Genomic DNA, 23,475 nt, shown 5'->3' with positions numbered 1-23,475 from the left:
TGGGCTCCTGAGCCCAAAGAAATGACTGCCGGGAAAAGAAACTGTTAACTCGTAGTAGCAGCCTAAACAAAGGCCCAAAAACACCCAAAGTGTTGTGTGTTCATTTTGAAATCTCCTGGCATATTAAATTGTTTAATGAGGTATAAAATGATTTCGTCAATGTCATGTAATCCCGGATTTTACGTCAATGTAATTTAACTTAAAAAGAAAAAAGTAGCTAACAACATTTTTCTTGATCCATTAATTTAATTAATTAAAACTAACACGAACAATCTACATGAAATGTCTTGAATTTTATACTTTGATAAGTAACTTAATTTTGTTTACACTGACAGTGTATATATTAATACCTTTTAATTACAAGTCACGTATGCAAAAAAATAAAAATAAAAATCAAATTCAAACCAAATACGTCTGGGGACCAAAATCTCACGACAACGTAGTAGTAGTAGTATGCACTATGCACAACAGGTATATGTAGTTGATAAAAGTAAATGTACCTTCAAGATGTAACTAAACAAGAACCCTTGATCCGACGATGGTGGTGCTGTTTAGGTAATGGAAAAATCGTTCACATGATTATCAAAAACTTATGAGTAGACAAGCATGTGACTAATTTAATTAAACTTGTCATGTACTTAATAAATTGGTAAATTGACATCTCAACCCCAATTAGTTGAATCCAAAGTACATCACATCACGTCACATCCCAAATCCAGTCTGCGAACCTCATGCAGCCCTACCCCCAACTCTTCATATCTGTTATTCCATTCATATAACCAACAAAAGCTAAAACTTGAGAGTAATGATAATCCATGATGAATCAAGTAACAAATTGATGGAGCAATTCCAACCACCCCTAACCTGCTAATGCACCTCCAGCAAGAGTGGCTAGACGTAAAAAGTTCCATCATTTTTTCCTGTTTTCCTTTTTGACTTGGCGTACTAGAATCCGAAGGAACTTTTCCAGAGAATAACTAGTGTGTGCTTCTAGTTATTATTCATTTTAACCATTGCTTTGCTTTCTAGTCATTGATGTAACGAGTTTCCAATAAACAAAGTTTTACCGGTGCTAGTGAGGGGCTAAAAGGTGGACAGACAAAACAGAATTAGAGACCAAAACTTGCGCTGAGGATGCTTAGAGCACACTCTTAATCATCAAACGCCAACAATTATGCTACCGAATTCAATGTAGTAGCCAACCATTCAACATCCAAATCATGCTGTCTTTTTTTTCCTCCCTATATATATATCAACACAAGTGACAAAAGCGTCAGATACCTGCTAGAGCTCCTTATCTGTATAGTGCTATGGCTTGCCTAGTTTCATTGTCCATCTCCCTCTTCATCTGTTTGGTCTGCTCTCAAGGGCATGCGCTCAGTTTGAATTACTATGAAAAGACATGCCCCAATGCCGAAAGCATTGTAACAGAGGTTGTAAAGGATGCTGCAAAGAAAGACAACACGGTGCCTGCAGCACTACTGAGGATGCATTTTCATGATTGTTTTATCAGGGTATGTATGACCTAGTTAACATTTGGCTTGAATTGTCTCACATAACTCGACTCTTTGTCGCTAGTTAACACTTTCATATTTATTTGTATGACTTGCTTGTTCGGAAGGGTTGTGATGCTTCTGTGCTGTTGAACTCCAAAGGGAAGAACAGCGCTGAGAAGGACGGACCCCCTAATAAATCTTTGCATGCGTTCTATGTCATTGACAATGCAAAGAAGGCAGTGGAAGCTCTTTGCCCTGGTGTAGTGTCTTGTGCTGATATCTTGGCTTCAGCTGCAAGAGATGCAGTTGTTCTGGTAAGTAAACCATAAATATTGTATAGAATAAATACGAAATATTGCAAGAGATGCATCTTCTGCCGATACTACAATGAAATATTGCACCTTTAATAAGACGTGATCAATCTATCTTGACCCACTGAAAGCGAAACAAAAATATGTAACACCACATAGAGGCCAGAATCATATGAAGGTAAAGTATAAGAGAGTTTTGAAGCGCTGATTGGCCTTAGAAAGAGCAGGATGGTGGTTTAGGATTCAGAACTGATGTCGTCCAATACACATTTGATGTAACATAGTTGACGGTCAATTTCAGTCAAAAATATAGTTGTTAAACTGTGTTTAATACAACAGTCTGGTGGGCCGTATTGGGATGTACCCAAAGGAAGAAAAGATGGGAGGATATCTAAGGCTAGCGAAACAACACAAATGCCAGCTCCACTCTTCAATATATCACAACTCCAACAAAGCTTCTCTCAGAGAGGTCTGTCCATGGAAGACCTTGTTGCTCTCTCAGGTTATAGAACCAAGTTCCAAACTGTCTTGCACATCATTTCTTTCCACCTTCACAAACTAAAAAAATTATTCCTTCCACACTTTGCAGGTGGCCACACAATAGGTTTTTCCCATTGCTCATCATTCCAGAACAGAATCCACAATTTCAACGCCACCCATGACATTGATCCTACACTACACCCATCCTTTGCAGCAAGTTTGAAAAGCATTTGTCCAAACAAGAGTGGCACAAAAAATGGAGGCACCTCAATGGATCCATCGTCAACTACTTTTGACAACACATACTACAAGTTGATTCTACAAGGGAAGAGCCTCTTCTCTTCAGATCAGGCTTTACTCACTTCTCCAAAGACGAAAGACTTGGTTTCAAAGTTTGCGACCTCAAAAGAAACTTTCTATGAGGCCTTTTCAAGTTCCATGATCAAGATGAGCAGCATCACAGGTGGTCAAGAAATTAGAAAGGACTGTAGGGTGGTAAACTAAACTATCTTTCTCAACTAAGCACTTCCATCATCTAAAGTGATCGGAAGAAAACCAGAGCTATCAAGCTTGTTGATTTTTAAGATTATATGAACCCCGAAATTCAATACTCCACAGAACAATGCATATAATATTTACAGATGTAAATGTTAAAGCAGTCTATTTCCTATCCAGCAAATAGCAGTCCTGTTTGGATACTCTGTTATGCAGAATTTTTGGGGCTCAATACAAAACTTGATGTTAGGGGGGAAAGAGATAAATGGAAAGCCTTCATGAAAATTTAACCACTGATTTTACTTGAAAGCAGAATTGGAGGTCTTGACATATAATTATTTGCCCACGGGTAGCTCATAAATGGACATCCAAATTGATTGATCAGATCTCAGTACAAATTGACTTAATCCAGTTTTAGGAAGTTAACCTTTTTGCACACTTCTGAACAGAAGATAATAAGCTTTAATTCCAGAAGTGATACAATAAATAAAACCCAAGGGGGAACAGATAGTGTAACATGTTAATGTCATCCCCAACACCCCATGTATTTTAACAGTCATTCAAGAAGGCAAAAAAAAAAAGAGAGAGGGAGAGAAAAAGAACAAAGAAAAAAAATATATTGCATCTTACCATTTTTCTCAATAAGCATCACGACCATTTGCTAACTTAGTTTGTCATTATCCAAAATTATCTCTACCAACTGTATATTCCCACTTAATCCAGATGCCTTGTCAGCTGGCATGAATGAAAACCCATCTAGAAGCTTCATGCACTTCAATCCCCATTTAACCATCAAGAACTCAATCAGGTGATGCCCACTGTTTACAGTAAAAGAGAAATAAAAAATTAACATAAACCTGTGATACACCCAAGTGCAGTACCAAATGTCCCTGAGCCAAGAAAAGATCAGGAATTGAAAATCCATAATCACCTTCTGTTGTGGTAAGCTGTTATAAAAACTGAAGAGGGAGAATTCTGGAGCAGATATGCCACAGCAGCAAAAAGATCATCAAATGCTTCAAAGTGCATGCGTGGTAAAAATATCTTTCCAGTTAATTGATATGTGAAACAAAACCAAAAAAGTCACCAAATTGGGAAGAGAAAAATAGGGACAAGCCTACCACTTGTTTCATATAGGACATCAGCTCCAAGGATAATATTTGGGCACAGGGTGAATATCGGTTCATCCCAAACACCCCATGTAAGTCCCAGCACCTTGCAATACATATAAATATGACCAATTATAAGTTTATTGGGCTCTAGTCAAACGCTGCTTCAGATTATGGTCTAGAATATAGAAACTAAGTATGCAATGCATCATTTATCTGCGAAGAACTGAAGATGCATCATATAAGCTAGCAAGCTAAAATCTACTATTATCAAATAAAGAACCATTCCATACTTTGCATGTCACATTATTCAGCTCACATTCTCTCCTCATATTATCCAGCACCTGCACATGTCAAGAACAAAACTGAAGCAACTAGGGATGTAACAAAACTACAAGACACAGAAATGACTCTAAACTGTAAGCCAAACTTCTAAAAAATAAATGTGTAAAACAGCATACTTCAGGTCTATTCGAATCATCTGTGAGTGTGACGTCAGCGCCAACTTTAGCAGCAACTATACCGGGCAAAGAAGTCCCCGCACCAAGCTGTCAAATATAACTAGCACTAGTTAAGATCAAGAACCATAACCCATGATTGAATAGGATTTATAGGAGAATCTTGGAACTCTTGTTTAGATAATTACCTCGATTACATTAGCCCCGGAAAAGCGGGATCTTTGTTGCCAAACGTATTCAGCTAAAATAATACTACATGGCCACACGAATAACCCGTACTCTTCTTTCATACTCTAAATTGAGCAAATATAAAAACAATACAAAAATCTTCAACTTTTTTTTTCTTTTGGAGTTAATTCAGAAGTAGAAGAGAAGTTGGATAAAGGGACATGCCTCAATGATAGTGACTGAGAAGGCATCATCTCCGTCGCCGAAATGGTGCGTTGAAGTTGTGATCATTTCTTCTTGGGGAGATGACTCGTCGACGCCGGCGTCGTCGTCGTCTTGGTTAGGTTCCATATGACAGCTCCGCCGTCTGCGCCCGCTCCTGGACGAATTGCATGACGTCGCGTGAGCTTAAGAATTTCGCCGGTTGATTTTTGAAGGAAACGACGTCGTGGAGCAAAGTTACCTAAATACCCTCACTTTGAGGCTTTGTTTGGAAGAGAGAAAATAGAAAAGAAGGGAGATATGGAATGAACAATAAACTTGAGTTATACTGCATGTTAACTAAAGAGAGGAGCATTGGATGAATTTCTCTTACTCGATTTGAGATTATTTTGGAAACAAATCGAAAGATGAAATAGTTTCAAACTTTCAGAAATGAGGGGAATAATAGACGGAAAATTTGTGATGTCTTAATTAACTTTCTAACTATTCTCCTTTTTTTTTCAAAAGTTAATGAAAAAACTATTTCATCATTCCATTTCTTTCAAACATCATTCCTACTTTTTTGTACCTTTTATTTCCATAAACTCCTAAGAAAGATAAAATTTTTATCATTTCCTTCTAATCTCTATGGACATTTCTCCATCCATACTAATTTTAAGTGAGGGACTGCATTAATGCCACTTCATACTCCGATTGTAATTTGGAATTAAAAGAGGTGGTTTTGTCATTTAAAAAAAACTTGTTATGGATTTAAAACGTTGGCTTTGGCAATATCATTTGCCAATACAAATGCTTGGATAAAAGAAGGCATGAAAAAGCAAGTATTCTTAATTTCTATCACAAGCTCTTCCCTCCAAGTTGAAAGACAACCAGAATACTTGATACTCGTACCCATTTTGGTTCAGTAAAAATTCATTCGAATTTGATTCATCAGCTAATCAGATCAAACTTGAACAATAATTTAAATTTGATAAACTTTCAAAATCGGTTTGATTAATATATAAGTGAAATTTACATGTAAAAAGTTCAAATTACTCAAGTTCAACTTGAATTCAATTTCATAAAACTTATTCAAACTCAACTTGAAAAGTAAACAAGTCAATTTCAAATTTACACCCCTATCATTCTTACAAAATTTTCACCCCTATCATTCTTACAAAAATTTATACTAGTTTGGAATTAGTAACACTACATTTATAGACAATTGCGTGGCAAAAATGTATTAACCATGGTTTGTTTGGACAGTAGATTATTTGGACAAATATATTTGCTGACATTACCATTACAATTTCCAATATAGTTTTTTATCTTCTCAATTACCTTTTTATCTCATATACATCATATCACAAAAAATGCTACAGTAATTATTCCAAATAATATTTCAAATAATATCCTATCCAAACAAACCCATAATAGTAGCATAGATTCACACTTTCTACATTGTCAATGCAAGGATGAAGATTTCGAATGTAAAGTAAATATCACCTGTCATGATTTTGGGCCTACTCAATAGTTAATAGTCCAAGTTTTCTGAAGTATGAACTATTCCTTTGGGCTTAAACTTACATTGGCCCCATTTGACAAGTGAGTTTTTTAGATGTTTATCTAAAATTTTATTATAATTTATTGTAAAAATTTTTTAAAAATTTTTTAAAGTTTGTAATTTTTTAAATATTTTGAAGTATATAATTTAAAATTTTTGAAATTTTTTTAAAAATTACTGTAATTAAAATTTTTAAAAAAACTTGTACCAGATAAACTTGGTAAAAAATTCAAGTGCCAAACAGATAGGTCCTTGAATGGTGCATAAATGAGTTGATTTGACGCCTGTGCGACAAACCAGCGTTGGACCCTTAGAAGGAAAAGGACACCAAACAAAGCATTATGGGGCATCGTCCGTCAGATTCGTCTCGGTAATGATGACGCTGATAATAGAAAGCTCGTCCCATTCCGCCGCTTACGGTTCCCCAAATGCACTAAGCAGCCACGTCTAGTTACTTCCTTTATGCTTATTATACTATACTACTAGTTTTGGCTGTTTAGCTGCGTCATCCACCATCTCTGCTGTTTCTGGAACCCATCCAGCCTGCTCATCAAACCAATTCTCCTCCCACAGCAGCAGCATACCTTATAACTACGGAACACTTGTCAGTAGAGAAAAGAGAAAGAGAAACAAGGGGTATTGAATATTGATTTGAGTCAAGAATCAAGCGTGAGTAGTCCATTTATTTTATTCGATGGCTTTTGCTCACTACTTGATGGCAGCAGCTCCAGTTGAAGCTTCGCATCCCAACTTGAGAAAGTCAATTCTAACTCCTCCTCCATTGCCCTCCATTTCCAATTCTCTTCTTTCCCTTCCCTTCTCTTCTTTCCACCCCAATTATAAAGTTACCAAGCTCTCCTTTTTCTCCAAATTTCGCAAATTTGGACATAAAGGTGAACCACCCGTCCCCTCTTTTTTTTGTTTAAAATTTTTATTTTTGGTTGCAATTAGCTTTGACTTCTTGGGACTCTCTTGATTTATGTTATTTTCAATTCCGTGACTGCTAATTTGAATGGTTACTTTATTTTGTTTACTGTATGAGGGCAGGACCCAATTCCTTCTATTTGTTTATCTTATTGTTCGATTGATTATTTGCATATTAAGGGAAAGGCCCCAAGCTAAATTACTAGCTTGCTCAATCTCCATCAGGTATTCAAATTTTATGATAAATCTGAATATTCCCTGTCCACAATGATTCTTACTTTCTGATTGCCAAAAGGCAATAGCCTTCGTGTGTTAAATTGGGAATGGTTAGCAAGAATTTAGATGCATTTTTCTCATGAGCTTCAAATTGAATCGTTACTCTTTTTACCTATATGTGGCTGCATCATGCATGCTGATATTTGGATGTCCTTGTTAAGATATGATAGTTGACCGTGTTTGGAGCTTTTAAATGCCGTTTTCTTTTTTAATCTTTATTTCCTTTATTTTTTCCAAGTAGTTGAGCAGATTGATCTGTCATTTTTGACAATTTTGCTAGTAGTAATAAATAAATAATGCGATGAAAGGACAATTCTTGATGGGTAAAGTTCTTCTGCATCGTATGGATGGTCCTAAACTCCATATAGTCGTAAAGAGCTTCCGTGTATTGATCTAAGGCCACCAGTGTTCAGCAAACCTTCAACAATGCTTACAGAAAGTCTGTTCCTGGTTTAGACTTATTGCTTTTTTGTGATTCTTAGTTTACCACTATGTGGAAAAAGCTGGATTGAAAATAGTTGCTGTCTTTCCTCTTTCTAATTTTCGCCTCTTTGGAGATTTCCGTTTGGAAAACTTCAAAATGTGACTCTCAATAGAGCTGGAAACCATGGCAAAAAGTTCGAAAAGAGCAATCTTTGCATTGTTTCATTTGGGACTGTCAAATGACAGAAATTTCCTATTTTTGTCTCTCATGCAGTATTAAAAAATACTGGAGCCAATTAGATCATACATGATTTTTTTTTTTTGGTTAAGATATGCCCTCAATTTTTCAGTGAAAGTAAAGGCAGTAAAAGCTGAAGTCCCGGCTGTTGACTCCTTCAGTCAATTCAAGCATCTGCTTCTTCCAATTACAGATCGGAATCCTTACCTGTCTGAGGGTACAAGACAGGTTTACTTCCAACCCCCACCCCCTCATCCTTTCACTTTCTTTTGGCATGAATATTACAATACCAGTCTATCTCAGTGATTGAATTGTATTCTTTTGCTTAGCTGTCTACTAACCACTGAACTACGTTGGAAGCCTTCTTTCTTTTTCCCTTTTCAATTCATTGAATGGTGATTTCTTGTGTGTGATATCAGTTTCAACTTCAATAGTTTCTATTCACCAAATTGTGCAGAACTGATGGATGTTTCAGATATGCTTTTTAAAAGATGTACTGAAGTTTTCAGTTAACTTAGGAATGTTAGTTTGCACTTTGACATTTTGGTATCAATCTCAATCACTTATTTGCTCATTGTCTGTGCTCTATAGTTTTGTAAAATCTGGTGGGATTACTCACCAAAATACGGCTTGCATCAATATTTTTCTACTCACATGACTGTATTGAATCCAGCTGTTAGCTTACCGAGCTTAGTCTTTTTCTTGGTATATATAGGCTGCAGCTACTACTGCCACTTTAGCAAAGAAGTATGGGGCTGAAATAACAGTTGTAGGTATGGTTATTGAGACCTCCTTTCGGTACAAATTAACTATTGTTGGATACCAACATTTTCAGATCACTTATAGTCCTACGGTCCTTTTTGTTAAAACATTACAAATAACGTACAACTATTTGTTCTTTGTAGTAATTGATGAAAAGGTGAAGGAATCATATCCAGAGCATGAAACACAGCTGTCTAGCATCCGTTGGCATTTATCTGAAGGTATGTTGGCTTTGTTTCAATTTAACAAAAAATAGTTGCTCTGAAGTTGAAAAGGCATTAGTCCTCCAAGTTGCACATGCAGATAACTCCTTGTAAGAAATGTAGTGAACACATGTCCGCATGTCAACTGTGCTAATCATCACTAGTTGGAGGCATCAGGAACTAAGATGGCATTCATAATATTATTCTCTACATATCTCCCACCTTCTAGTGCTTGTCCTGCAAAGCTTTTTCAAAGACTTGTATATACCAAAAGCTGATAAATCTTTTCAAGAATGGCTAGTTTAATTCACCTTGTATAAGAAACCTGAGATTTTTCCTTTTCCTTCCAAGTTTGTAAGAACAGAAGCATTGTACAAAGTATCTACTTCCAATGCTGGCAAACATAAAAGGCATAAAGGTTTATGATCAACTTTGATTACTTTATAGTCATTGCCCTATTTTTGGCTGAACATTAACCATCAGTGATTTGTCGTCCGTCTAAATAACTGGCTATTTGTATCAAAGTGACAGCTCTTTGTTGATTTCTCATGTTTCATGAATATCTTAGGTGGATTCCAGGAATTCAAGTTGCTAGAGCGACTTGGGGAAGGGAAGCAGCCAACAGCCATAATCGGTGAGGTTGCTGATGATATGAATTTGGATTTAGTTGTTATGAGCATGGAGGCCATCCATTCCAAGCATGTGGACGCAAACCTGCTGGCCGAGTTCATCCCATGCCCTGTCTTACTTTTGCCACTTTAAACTGATATCTTCTCAGAAATGCAGCCGACGGCCGAAAGCCGAAACCTGCATTTTGGCATGCACTGATGTGTTTTCTAAATCATCTGCTCTATGTGGCTCTAGCAACCATTTAGTTTTTTTGATTTTCTGCACCACAGGCGTTGTCTTCTTCCTCAACTCTCTTTCAATGGAGCATACTAGAATGTTCATGAATTATAAGCCTTACATCAACTTAACCAATTCAATAAGTTGCATATTTTAGACCTTGTTCAGGAGGAGAATAAACATTAGAGGTCATTGTCATGTTCCGTATAGAAGGCCACGATGACGCAGAGGAAATGACATGACTCATGAATAGGCTCAAGGGTTGGATTCACAGGCAGTCCTACAAATTAGATACTAAATTACATCCTAGTATTGTTGAGTTAATTAATGTATTTGTTGAAAGAAATGAATTGGTTAAGCATTTGTAAACCCTGATGATTTTGTTACAATGATGAGTTTGTAATAGTAGTATAAACTTCTTCGGACATTGATTAAGTTTGTCATACAAGGTAGGAGTAATAATTGTGCTAAGTGATCAATTATGATTGATAAACCTGATTCAAATAATTTTTGTGTGGTAAGGTGTACCCCTTACTTCAAAGGTAATACTACCCTTTGACACATTATTACTGCATGTTTCGATGCATGTGAAATTCTTCGTTTGGAAAATTAATATTAGCTTAAGTTTAAAATGTGTTAGTTTAAAAATGTTTAGTATAATTAAATATTTATCATAAGTACACCAATCAATTTACCTAGTATTACAATTTTTTCTAAAATAAGTTATTTGCTACTTGTAATTAACCATTTGCAATAGTTATATAAAATTGCATAGAATTTTCAAATGTGGATAAGACTGCAAAATGTAAAGATTTAGTATATAAATCAGGCTAGTAACTTGTACAGAACTTGACCGTCAAAAGAATGTTTGTTTTGCTTGTAATTTGTACTATTGAACATCTAAAAAAGTTCAATGTTACATAATAGAAAATATTAGAAAGAAAAAAAAGTAGCATTGTGTAATATATATATATTTTTTATGTTCCATTAGAAATGGTAAGAACAATTGTAAAAGGTTTTAACACTTTTGAAAGACAGTTGCAAGATTAGAAAGAATATTACTATCAAAATTATGGGGGGAACAAGAGAGGAACAATACTAAAAAATCTAGAATTTTATAGCATATGCTACAAATTTTTAAAAATTGAATGAAGGAGTGCAATTGCATCCCCTATGATGGACGTGGCTTCGCCACTGCTAAGAGCAATGGACTCTTCTGTTTCCAAAACTAATTAAAAATATTCATCCTGAAAAACAAAGTCAAAGCTTTGACTTGGAAGCCCCGAAAAAAAGAAGCACAATGTTAAAAGCGGGAGAGATAGGTTGGATGGTTCGAAGAAAATATGTGTAAAAAAGGTTCCGACTTCGAACCTTTTTATTTATAGTAAAAAAATGTTAAATGAAAAAATCATTCAAAATATTCCTTATATTTCGTCAAATGAATTTTTTTTTTCACTTTTAAAATGTTAATTTTTCGTCTCTTACAAATTTAAGTTAACAAAATTTGATTTCAATCTAAATTTTTGACCACTTTTTAGCCTAAAATCGCCACGTGATTCACATGCAGTTCTTTTTTATTGACAAAAGTATCATATTTCACTATTTTACAAGCAAAAATGAATATTGATTTAGTCAAATTTCACTTTTTTAGAGGTAAAAATGAACATGAATCGAGTCATTTGTTTAATTATAAATGAAATCTAACCTTTTTATCCCTCAAAAAAATAATCATAGGTGAATCACATGATGGATTCCGGGTCAAAAGTGGTCGAAAACTTAGATAAGAACAAAATTTTACTGATTTGATTTTGTAAAGAAGGTAAAGTTACTATTTTAAATATAAATAACGAAAAAATTCATTTAACAAATTCTGAGAGATGTTTTAAACTATTTTTCCATATTAAGTGGTCCTCTTTACATCAAATTATAAAAATTACTCCCATTCAAAGTTAGATCAATCACACTTTGACCCCTAAGTTTTGAAGTAATTATACACTTTGAAACCCTAACTTTAGTACCCGACACTTGAAACCCTAAGCAAGCTTTAGCACCCTAACTCTGAACCCTACACCTTGACCTTAAAACAACGAGTCAAACGTTAGAAAACTGAAAACCCCCAAAAAAATTTAAAAGAGTCTAATGATATTTCTGCCCTTTTATTATTATTGAAAATACAATTTAAATACCGTAGTTATTTGATGTTGTATTTTATGATACGTTCGTAATTAAAAATTTTAATTCACTTGACTAGTAGCCATGCTTAGATGAAAGATAGCCGCTTTTTAGTGCAACACTAATTTTTGTAAAAGGAGAAGAAAATAGTAATTTGTATTTGGACTTGTATTGCTAATACTGTGAAGGCAAGTTATCTCGACAAAGTGCTTACAAAAGATATGTTGATAAATTAAAAAAAAAGTTTGTTAATTTCAAATTTATTGATTTTTCTACATAATTCACTTCCATTTTATTTGAAATTAAAGATCCTAAGGTTAGAAATATAAACCTAAAAAGAAGTTATGGTAAACAAGCTTTTTTAGGAAAAAAATTAACAATATAAGTTGCAAAACTCTAGCCTTGAAATATATAAATTATAAATAAAAAATCTCAAAGAAATTTTGAAATTATCGTGAAACAGTATGAAATTTCAATTTAAAAAGCTACATGAGTTTTTTGTTAAAAATATATTTGGAGAAAACACATTTGGTTTTAAGAATTAAAAATATGTTAACGCTATAATTGATTTACATATACTTAAAATACAAATATAAACTAGAATTAAGTTTAAAGAGCTAAAAGGAAAATGGGCATATTGCGCTGCGTTACGTTACACTATAGCCCCTTGAATGTTTGGAATAGTCGTACTACTCTCACGTGCACTAGCATGATAGTCAGTGTACGGTGGTAAGGTGTGATTAATCCAAAATTCAAGGGATAAAAGAGAGATTAACCCAGCAAAGTGTGGCCGTGACGAAAATTTTAACTTCGTTGTCCCCACAGCCCAAGACAAATCCTGATTCTTGAGGGAAAGCAAAGAAAATTTAAAGAAGGATAATAAAGTAATTTTGACTTGACAACCAAAACTCGGTAGCCCTCCCTAGAGGACAAAGCAGGCAAAGAAGGAAAGAATTAATACGACGGGAAGAAAGGGTGAGAGCGAGAGAGAGAGGGAGAGAGAGAGAGAGAAAACTGGTGTCTTGCGTCTCCGCTGGTTTTTTTCTTGGGTAGGAGGAGAGTCTCTCAGCGTCGCAGCTGCTATTGAAGGCTCCGATCGGATCCTCCGCGATCTCATCAAATTTCAATATTTTTGGAAACAAGGAAAAGAAGAAGAAACAAAATCCAATATTCTCATTCTTACCTTAAATTAACCCTCCTATTTTTATTTTTTTATTAAAGAAAATTTTGATGATTATTTTTTGTTTTTTGGGTAGGTGATCAGTAGACGACGAGGTTAATCCGAGAGCGAGAAACCCTAATTAGAGAGAAGGGCTTTCTTCGATTTTTTTGGGTTTAGGGGAATATAGGAAACCCTTGTTTTCGGAAGAGAAAAGGAAAAGTTTCCCCGATTCGGCTTATTAGAATAAGTAAACCCTAATTTTTTTCTCGATGATGGCTACAGCTTCTGACCCTGCTTCGACGGCTCATCACTCTCCTCGAGGCTCTTCCGCCATGGATGCCTCCGTGACAGCCGCGGCTGGCACTCATAGTCCTAGATATCGGCGACGGGTTAGTGGCGCCGGCGCCGGTGGAGTCTCTTCGCCGTGGACTCAGATTGTTCGTGGTGCTGATTCTGAATTGACAATCTCTTCTTCTCCTTCTTCCCCGGCTGCCGCCGTCGCTACTACGGTGGGGATTTCCGTTCCTCCTCCTCCTCCTCCTCTTTCTCCCTCTCTGTCCAGTGTTTCTCAGGAGCAATCTGATCGATCCCCTTCAAAGGCTGGGGCGGCAGCGGCAGCAGCAGCAGCAGCTACGACTTCTTTTTTGCCTGAAGATTGTGCCGGTGATGCTCAGCCAGAAGGCTCTGACAATGGAAGCGGAGGCAACAATGGAGCAAAGAAACCGGCTTGGAATAAGCCTTCCAATGGGGCTACTGAGGCTGGTCCCGTCATGGGGGCTTTCTCTTGGCCTGCTCTGTCTGAATCAACTCGGGCTTCTCCAAAATCTTCTTCTGAGTCTCTTAAAACTCTTTCTGATGTATCAGTTCCGGTGTCGCAGGTTCCTCTTATTGCATTCGTTTCTTTCAGTTTTCAATTTTGTTTTCAATGTGTTTTCAATGATTAGATATTATTGAGGAATTTTCCTGAATGTTGTGGTTAAGTATATACTGCTAATGCTGAATATGTGCGACTCCATTAGAAAAATATAACTAGCTTGGGTAGTGCACGGGTATTGTGCTCATAACTTTTCCACTCAAAACTTTTACAGTTCATTAAGAATTTGTAAGTTGCAGTTCTATGTAGGTGCGTATTAGGATGCCAGTTGCTACCCTAAAGAAGAACTAAAGAAAGAGTACTTAAATTGCATGTGCTGACATTAGTTTAACCCTTGTTTTCTTATATGTGCGGTTTTATTGAAGGCAACTGGAATGGCATCACCTTCTGCACATAAGCAGGGGATTAATGCTAATACCAATTCTAGTTCTACCCCAAACCATGCGCCTTATAACAGACAGAGGTCTATGAAACGTGGTGGTGGTAGTGGGAATCCAAGCAGTAATGCATCAGCCAATGGTGGCCCTTCTCAGCTGCCTTCTCCACGGTCTTCAGGGGTGGAAACTGGCTCTAATAATTCTGGAAAAACTGCTAATCCTGTGTCCGATTCTTCACATCGGGAGGGAGGGCAAAGGGGAGGTGTTGGTTCTCAGTCTCATAGTGGGAATGACCACCAGCAGCAGCGAAATTCATTCAAAAGGGGCAGTGGGGGCCCTCGTGGTGATGGATCTCACCATCATGGCTATGGGGGGAGGCGAGGTGATCAGGACAGGGGAAACCAAGATTGGAATCCTAATCGAAGTTTTGGTGGTGGCAGAGATACCCACATGCAGTCACAGAGAGTGGCTTCTAGGCCCTTCATCCGGGGCCCACATCCTACACCTCCACCTTTTATGCCTCCAACACCCATGCCTGTGCGCCCTTTTGGCACCCCTATCGTTTATCCTGGTGAGTTATGATCCTAGCAATTTCAGCTTTTGTGCTTGGCTTTGTACTGATGTTCAACATTTGTTTGCAGATGTGCCTTCTACAGTATTTTACCTTCCAGGGCCACATCCAGAGTCACTCAGAGCTGTGCCTATGGTTCCTCCAATGGCACCATTTTTTTTTCCATTTCCAGATCCCCAGCTGCAAACCAAGATAGTGAATCAGATAGAATATTATTTTAGGTACTCATTTAAATGTTACATTGTGTAGGATTAGTAAATTTCTGTTGCTGTGTTACATTACACCATTGTCCTTGTGCTTAATTTCTTCAACTGATGATTGCGAACTCTGGCCCATTCACCTGTTTTTGGTTGCAGTAATGAGAATCTGGTTAAAGATACATACTTGCGACAGAATATGGATGACCAGGGTTGGGTTCCTATTAAATTAATAGCAAGCTTCAAAAAAGTGAGTTTGGTTGAGAATAATTTATCATTTCTCATTTCTTTTGGTGATGCATTCTTTTGCATAAATCTGCATCTAAGTATACATGATATGTTATTTGCCATCACTGTTGGTCGCATTGAGGTGTGGGCCATAGTAACTACTTCGTTTAACACGTCTGTGCTCTGTATACAGCAGTCGTGGCTTTATGTCACTTCAACTGATCGCTGATTTTAGGAATTTTGCTTGACAAATCTTGTTTTCTTATCAGCTATTCTGTTTATAAGATTTCAAGTCTGCCCTTTTTTTTTTTTCCATTATAATTTGGATTAGGAGGTAAAGGATATGGTACTTAGTTTGAGTGCTATGTTTGCAAGAATTTGTGGAAAGAATTCACAGTGGTGGAAAAGAAGGAAAGGGAAATTTTGAGGTCTATAAGCGGTAAAAGGATAGTTGGTCTCCTCTTTCTTAACCGACATAAGTTCATTTGAATTGCTTCATGTTCAGTGTTTTGCTTCTAGGTGTGTATATGTCACTGTACTTGTTGTTCTGATGCTCTTCCTTCACCCAACAACTTGCCAGTCAACAAGCAATGATGCATTATTCAAGCTCAAAATGTTTATGCAGCACGTAGTATTGTATATTGAATTAATTAGGACTTCTATAACCATGGAAATTGCCTTTCCTGGTATTTGCTGTAGAGATAGCACAATGAACTATGTGTTTTTAGATGCCTTCTTTACTTTCATTTATTTATTTTTTGCTAATTGTCCATAATTTTTTGTATTTTACAGTCTCTCTCAGAGGTTAATGTTGCTGTAGAGTTACTTAGTTGCGTTGTTTTGTTATTTTGGGGCATGTACATGTTTTAACTTTCCTTACTTGATGGTGTTGCTTACATATTGTGTCAGCATAAAGCAGATTTGACACAAGCAAGTTCATTTTAAGCTACTTTTTTAAAAGCCTCTGAGGATAGGTGAGTGTGATGCAGGACAATAATTGTTCTGGTGCTTGTTTGGAATTTTTTTCATTATTCAACATGATTAGAATTATTTGGATTTTATCATTCGCCATAGATGGCACTATTTGGGTGGATATTCACTGTATAGTGTGTCAGAGCTAAGGCTTACATAAGTAGCCATGTCGGTGTCTTGCTTGTTTTACGTGCAAGGAGGAGAAAAGTGATGCTCTTTTAGAGAGGGAAACAATTTATGATGGATAAGGAGTTCATATCATCTTCAGAGAAGATTTATTTTTCAATATGTTCAATCTCTCTCGTAGTGAAGTAATATTTTTGATATCGTTCTTTTCCTCTTTTATTGCTGACATAGGTCAACCTTTTATTGCTGCACAAAAATGAACATGAAGACTTGTATGCTCTCAAGCTTCAACTTACAAAATGTATTTGTGCTATATGCATGCTGAACTTTTGCATTAATCTGCTTCCTGGTGTGATTGAAAGGATTATCAAATTTGTACGCTTTTCATTCATGGACATTTTATACTTCAGTAGTTGAGGCCTGTGATTTTCTTGATTCCTGTGTATGATGCTCATTTGAGAGGAGAGGCAAATTTTATTTCATCTGCCATTACTAGACTTTTGTTTTGCACATTGACAGGTTACGCAGCTGACAGACAATATTCAACTTATTCTGGATTCTGTAAGAACCTCAGGTGCCGTTGAAGTGGAGGTATGCTATCTTACTTTGTCCATAGCATTTCCTTTTCCATTTCCCCCACTTATTCCTTTTTTTTTTGGTTTTTTCTTTTTCGGGGGTAGGGGGTTGTGGAAGGAGTAGGGAGGGTGCGTGTTTTTTAATTTATAGTGGAGTATGGTTTTCAGTGTATCGTCCGCATTTTCAGCTAACATACAAATTTTTTGAACTTGCAAGCTGGGGATGGTATGGAATGCTCATTGAAGTTACTAACTGCTTATTCCATTTCCCTTTCAGGGCGAGAAAGTCAGGAGGAGAAATGACTGGACAAAATGGATAATGCCACCTTCTGTTCAGTATTCTACCATTTCAAGTCCTCAATCCATGCAAAAGTCAAGTCAGGACATGCTTGCTTTAAATTTCCAAAGTATGGCATTAGATGAAAAGACAGCAAAGCAGGGTTATGGTGAGACGTACCTTAGTCCATCTTCATCTGGGGAGTGGAGTAGCCTCTCCCAGCAATCTAGTGGTGAGAAGACAAGCCAAGTTGCAGTTCAAGCTGGGTTTCCAACATCAGCCCCCAATTCAAGTAAATGAGAGGTTCCGCTCATAATAGACTCAGCATGATGGATATTTCCGAAATTGGACGCTGGGATGAAAGATCTGCAGGCAGTGGTGAATACTAACATGGTCGATGAAAGTCAATTCTTGCTGTTGTGTGATAAGAAAATGATATCTCACCAGGCACATAGACAGAAAAAGAGTTAAAGGGGAAACAAACAAAAGGATACGTTTAATTAGAAATAAAAAGGGAACAAAGGTAAAAATTTATGAGAAGATTTTTGAGGAGTATTTTGGGGATGTATGCGTGTTTTCCTTTTGGGGATCATCAATATTTCCTATATCTTGTTTTGTCGTTTGTCATGTGTTTGATAGTCGCGGGGAATTTTGATTCAACTTCCCCGTGCAGCCCCTCAGCCGTTTTTTTCATGATCTTTGGGGCTTGGTGATCTCCTGTTCTTGGAGGGGTAAGCAAGCACATGAAGTTGGGTGACTGAGGTTGCAGGTTTCTTGTTTCTCTTGTTGGATACAAGGGTGATGATGGGGTGCAGCTGCTTCTGCTGCCCTGAGATGGTGACATGTTTGTGCCCCCTTTTTTTTTTTTTTTTTCTTGGGTGTGGGAAGGGGCGGGTTTTTCCGAGTATTATATTTGAGATTTATTTTCTGTATGACCTTTATAGCATTTGGAAAACTTGCTGCATAAATTGCCCTTTCTTGTGGGGGACATATCCGGGGCATATATAAATATTTGATACCCCTATTATTTGTGCGACTCTGGAAGTATGCATTAATTATTGTTGGGAATTTCAAGAATTACTCTTTTAAATTGCCTAGGTTCCTGTGTGCATGGTGAGTATGGTGAAAATTAATTATGTGTACGTGATCAGATGTTTGAATGTGCGGCAGAACAAGAAGAAAGCTATAGAAGTTTTCGCCATGTTATGGAAGGCGGCACTGGCAGCAGGGGGTTGTATTTTGGGAATATAGCGATTGTGGAATATTTGATCAGAGGCTGCCTTACTGGAGAAGGTCAATATTTCGGAAGAAATAGTAGTGAAAATGAGAGCCAAGCCATGCCATGCCGCGATTTTCATTAGCGTTCACGTCAAACTAATCATAGTAATAACTATACATAATTTCATGCTGTGATATTCGTAGAATTTCTGACGCAAAGAAACGTTCGTATGGATGGTCACAACACTAATTCTTGTCTCTATCAACAAAATTATGATCAGTTGAAAATATTATATCGTTGTTTCTATCAACAAGTCTTTTGCACTTAAACATCTTTTTCGTTTAGAAAAAAAAAAATTTAGAAACGTAGTATTGTGCTGATGAATCGGGCGAAGACAATTTTCGTCCTGAATCCCCACAGCGTCCCTCTATTTTCTATTTTTTTTTTTTTTTAGCAAATAAAGATACAATTTGAATGGTTAAAACATTTTTTAAGTTTACCCAAAAAAGCGTCACTCAAATCAGTATATAGCCATTATTATTAATCACATACAACATTATTATTATCTAATTCAGAGGGACCCTGGAAGTAAACGCCAAAAGGTCCTCGTGGAAATTGGTTGTAAATGAGGAAGGAGCCGGTGGCCAAACGTTGCTGCACCAGTCGATAATGAGCCACAGACAACTGAGTGCAAAAAACGTCTTTTCTGTGTCCTTTGGTTGAACTTTTTTGCCAATTATAAGTTTGGCAAAATTGGTTCACGCATCTTGGCTTGAGTCCATGTTCGCCTATCTTTTTCGAGGGCAGCTTCCGTCCAAGTTTCACCACCAGCCAACCCATCCATCTTCTAATTTGTAAGCGCGATCTATAACGGTCGCTCCTATAAATCGCTCAGAAATGCTCTTGTGGCCTTATTAGAATCGGATAATCTTCCCTCCTCTTTGAACCTTTATTTTTCAAAAGAAGAAGAATAGTAATAAAACATTATACTACACTTCAGTAGTATATGTCAAATTGTCCAATATTATTAAACTATCAAGGAACAACTTCGTGCGTTCAAGAAATAAAGCAACCACAAATGGTCCTTGCACAATACCATAAGAACAAGGCAACTACTGTCTAAGTAGATCCGTTTGTCCAGAACTGTTTTGCAAAATACAGAGGACAAATAATTAGCACTTTCAAAAAAAAAATAAATTATTGGCCCCTCCTTGGATACTAAATGATGTTTACGCTCCACGTCCCTTCTGTCCTCGCGCATTGACCGCCCGGCTTACAGGCTTTTATTTATCACTGTGTCTCATAAACCAGCATATGTAACTGTTTCAGTGTACAATAATATCTCAGAAGTCAAAGGCTTTTTTAAAGTACAGTTGTGTCACGTTTTTAAAATTCTAATAACATGTTTAGGCTAGGGATGAGTATGTTGGAGCAATTATACATTTAGAGTTCGCTTTGGTTTACGACTGGATGAGATGGAATGACTCATCTTCAGATTATTAATCCTAGGTTGAGTCATTCTCGAATTAATAATCCAAATTATTTTGATTGGTTCTAGGTTGAGTAGGATATACTGGAAAATAATTCTATCCTGTATTTGGTTGGATATTGGATGAGATAGGATTACTATTTTAATGACCAAAGTATCCTTAATTTGTAGAATTGTTTTAGTAAAATAATTTGATAATTTATAACTTTTATTAAAATAAACTAATTTGAAACTTTAGAATTATAAAATGAATCAAGGGTTTTAATATATAAAAATTTGCATTAACTCAAATTCAGCCCATTCGAGCCCCTTAAAAATAGATTTTAACCTAGTTTTTGAATCTAAATTTGAAATTCAATTAAATAATAGCCCAATTTTTGGCTAAGTTAGGGTTTAATTAAATAAAATCTAACCCATTTAAGAGTTTTAAATCAGCCAAACTCAAGCCAATATAGAAAAGTTTTCTTTGGACCAAACTTAAGCTTATTGAAACCCTCATTCGCAAAACCCAATTGATAAGGTTACGTATTTATATAGAATTTGGTTGAGAAAATAAGGTTTGTAAGCGCAATTTAATCCAATGATAATATAGTCCTTTTATTATGAAGTAGGGGCAAATTAGTCAAAAAAATAAATTAATTAATAGGGATAAATTTGTCAAAAATTTAAAATAATGAATAGGGGCAAATTAGTAAAAAATGAATATAATTAGTAAGGGAAAATTAGTCCGTTTATTATCATATTATTATGTGAGAGTATAGTTATATAATATTCATTATGAAGTTGTATCATTCGTAAAAACAAATAAGTTCAAATATATTGTTATGTTGGTAGTAGGGACAAAGTAATCAAAAAATTATAAATTAATTAGTAGGGAAAAATTAGTCCATTCTGGGTGAGTTGTTGCGTGATGAGAGCATATTGGTCCTTGATGTGTTTCATCATGGTCTCCATCATCTTGGACATGTTCGAAACTTGTTCTTCGAAATTTAAAGTGTTTGTTATCCTAGCAGGCATTGCAGCAGAAGAAACAGCGGGATCTTCAATAAAAAATTTTTGATTGAAGAGCTTCATGGGAAGAGACTGATCCGGTGCTTGTTGAATCATCATCATACTTAGAAAATTTAGATTCGAATCCAAATTCGAGCATGACAAGAATCTTCTCAATCGAGGTAGGGACGTCTTTGATCCCTACCGTGGAAGAATAGCTCATTGGTGATGTTGAACCAAAGACGGGAGTTGACGCCGATAGAGCTTCCATGCTATTTTGGGTGGAAGTTCTCGTCATACTCCTTGTTACAGGACCAATAGCGCGGGTATTGATGGCTGTATTGGTGGCAACATGTGCAACTTTCTGAACAGGTTTAGCGTCAGTAGCCTTGGAACGTGCAATCATGGTCTTGTTGCTCTTTGGTGCCATTAGTGATATATGTAGTTGAATATTCGAAAAGAAGAAATGGAAGGCAGAGACGGTCCAACCGAGCGTGCCCAAAATTTGTACGCGATAAAATTTCAAATCTGCAAAAGATAAGAAAAATACACTATAAATATGTAATATATAAATTTAAGAAAATATGTGAGTACAATCTCTGGGATTTTCTCGAACTTATAGAGAATTTTTTTTTATTCTTCACCTTAAACGCCAATCCAAGGGCTTCGCAACTTGTTTTTTGATCAACCACCGATTCCTCCAAATTTTGATATGAAAGATTTGAAGAATTTGGAAGATATTTGAAATCTTCATATATGGAAGACTTGAAAAATTTGAAAATGCAGGCCTTCGTATCTTGGAGTTTCAAAAGACTTGAACATAGGGATGGCAATGGGGCGGGTAACCGGCGGACACCCGCCCCGTGGGGGACTGTCGGGGCGGGGGGTAATTTTATTCCCCCGTTTAGAAACGGGGCGGGGGACGGGGATACATTCCCCCTCCCCAACCCCCGCCCCATCCCCTGCCAAAAAAAATATACACATATATATATATATATATATATATATATATACACACACAAAAGTAACAAAAGAACAAACGAAGAAACGAACCTCCATACTTCTCACACCCTCTCTGCACATAATAACAAACCGTGACCAGAGTTTGAGTCCTCCCCCGCAGACTTCTCATCATCATCAACAACTAGTGCATAATTTAAACTAGGCCCACTAGCTACTTTGCCAACAGGAGTAAAATTGTCAGCGTCTACCAAATCATCAGCAACATTGAAATGCAAACTAGGCTCACCGCAACTTTGTTGATATTTCTGCTTCAATCGTTGTTGATTACCAGCACCAAATCTTCCAGAACATCCAGATGTTGGGCTCTTCAAATATGCCCTCAAATCAGAAGAAAGTTTCAACCTTTGGGAAGAAGTTTTTGAAGCGGGCCTTCTAGCGGATTGCCACTGGGAAAGGAAAGAAGGGTTCTTTTTAAAACTTTGTGAAGAAGATTTTTTGGGCACATCATTTTCGTTAGCAATTGATTTATTAGATCTAGGACTAGAGGAATTAGAAGCTGATTTTGGGGCGGACTTGGCAACGAGGAGTTTATTTCTGAGTTTCAAATTGGGATCCTTCTGAAGATGGGAACTCGAAGAAGAAGAAGAGGAGCGAGGTCTTGAGTTTGACGTGGAGGAAAGCAGAAACTTGAGGCAACGGGGGACCGCGGGGGACCGTGGGAAAACGGGGTGGGGGCGGGGGATGGGGGGCAAGGGGTGGGGGGCAAGGGGCGGGGGATGGGGGATGGGGGGAGATATTTGACAATGGGGCGGGGGACGGGGAAAGGATCCCCCGCCCCACCCCCGCCCCATTGCCATCCCTACTTGAACACATGAAATGCCTCCGGATGTCCCTCGATTTGGTAGAAAGACCCCTATATATAGCTGCAGTATGAAGTAGAAGTTGAAAACATGTATACCAGTCTACTTGTCTTGCAAGACACGCAGTCATATCCGGACTGTGCCAGTTTAAATATTATCTCTTCATTTTGTATTTATTAACAAAGAGATAATACTTAAGATATATTCCCTTGATTGGCTAGACTTGTAGGGACATATGACATGACGTCATTTGATTGGATATGCTGTTGCAGTATATAAGACATCTACATGAATTAAATAATTCTAGATATTATTTCTTTAATAAAGAAATAATTACTTAGATATTCATCCATAATTTTGCCAAATCATATAGGCATGTAACGTGGCATAATTTAATTGGCAGAGATATCTTGACAATTTTAATTTACCGTAACACCTCATCTTGACATGTGGGAAGACATAATTGGCT

At 36.8% G+C, this 23,475-nt stretch overlaps 4 protein-coding genes across 8 annotated transcripts; 3 read left to right on the top strand and 1 right to left on the bottom strand.

The window, feature by feature from the left end:
- Window positions 1-1,158: 1,158 nt before the first annotated feature.
- Window positions 1,159-5,008, bottom strand: LOC140010992 (uncharacterized). 4 transcript variants are annotated; one of them, XM_072058724.1, is made up of 8 exons: window positions 4,743-5,008; window positions 4,538-4,642; window positions 4,353-4,439; window positions 4,185-4,235; window positions 3,904-3,997; window positions 3,714-3,798; window positions 3,413-3,600; window positions 1,159-1,787 (listed from the first exon to the last, which is right to left on the bottom strand). In XM_072058724.1, exons 1-7 carry the CDS (start codon window positions 4,866-4,868, stop codon window positions 3,444-3,446), a joined length of 705 nt encoding a protein of 234 aa, XP_071914825.1. In that variant the 5' UTR covers window positions 4,869-5,008; the 3' UTR covers window positions 1,159-1,787; window positions 3,413-3,443. The 4 variants fall into 4 exon arrangements, with proteins under 4 accessions (XP_071914825.1, XP_071914826.1, XP_071914827.1 ...); XM_072058725.1 differs by lacking the exon at window positions 4,538-4,642; XM_072058726.1 differs by lacking the exon at window positions 1,159-1,787 and having other exon boundaries at window positions 3,440-3,600; window positions 3,714-3,757.
- Window positions 1,311-2,957, top strand: LOC113701871 (peroxidase 64). The gene is made up of 4 exons (XM_027222744.2): window positions 1,311-1,514; window positions 1,622-1,810; window positions 2,147-2,309; window positions 2,397-2,957. The coding sequence occupies exons 1-4, from the start codon at window positions 1,311-1,313 to the stop codon at window positions 2,789-2,791; spliced, it is 951 nt and encodes a 316-aa protein (XP_027078545.1). The 3' UTR covers window positions 2,792-2,957.
- A 1,646-nt stretch (window positions 5,009-6,654) lies between the features above and the next one.
- Window positions 6,655-10,381, top strand: LOC113702173 (uncharacterized). 2 transcript variants are annotated; one of them, XM_027223209.2, is made up of 5 exons: window positions 6,655-7,175; window positions 8,256-8,371; window positions 8,859-8,916; window positions 9,049-9,126; window positions 9,677-10,381. In XM_027223209.2, the coding sequence occupies exons 1-5, from the start codon at window positions 6,977-6,979 to the stop codon at window positions 9,868-9,870; spliced, it is 645 nt and encodes a 214-aa protein (XP_027079010.1). In that variant the 5' UTR covers window positions 6,655-6,976; the 3' UTR covers window positions 9,871-10,381. The 2 variants fall into 2 exon arrangements, with proteins under 2 accessions (XP_027079010.1, XP_071915524.1); XM_072059423.1 differs by having other exon boundaries at window positions 6,839-7,175; window positions 9,688-10,381.
- Window positions 10,382-13,057: 2,676 nt separating this feature from the next.
- Window positions 13,058-18,521, top strand: LOC113701375 (la-related protein 1C-like). Its single transcript, XM_027221989.2, has 6 exons — window positions 13,058-14,166; window positions 14,528-15,110; window positions 15,181-15,331; window positions 15,467-15,557; window positions 17,153-17,224; window positions 17,486-18,521. Exons 1-6 carry the CDS (start codon window positions 13,558-13,560, stop codon window positions 17,783-17,785), a joined length of 1,806 nt encoding a protein of 601 aa, XP_027077790.1. The 5' UTR covers window positions 13,058-13,557; the 3' UTR covers window positions 17,786-18,521.
- The last annotated feature ends 4,954 nt before the right edge of the window (window positions 18,522-23,475 follow it).

This window comes from Coffea arabica, chromosome 7e, assembly GCF_036785885.1.
Source record: "Coffea arabica cultivar ET-39 chromosome 7e, Coffea Arabica ET-39 HiFi, whole genome shotgun sequence".
NCBI lineage: Eukaryota > Viridiplantae > Streptophyta > Magnoliopsida > Gentianales > Rubiaceae > Coffea > Coffea arabica.
Note: the sequence above shows the minus strand (reverse complement) of the source record. Positions and strands in the feature narration are given on the sequence as shown.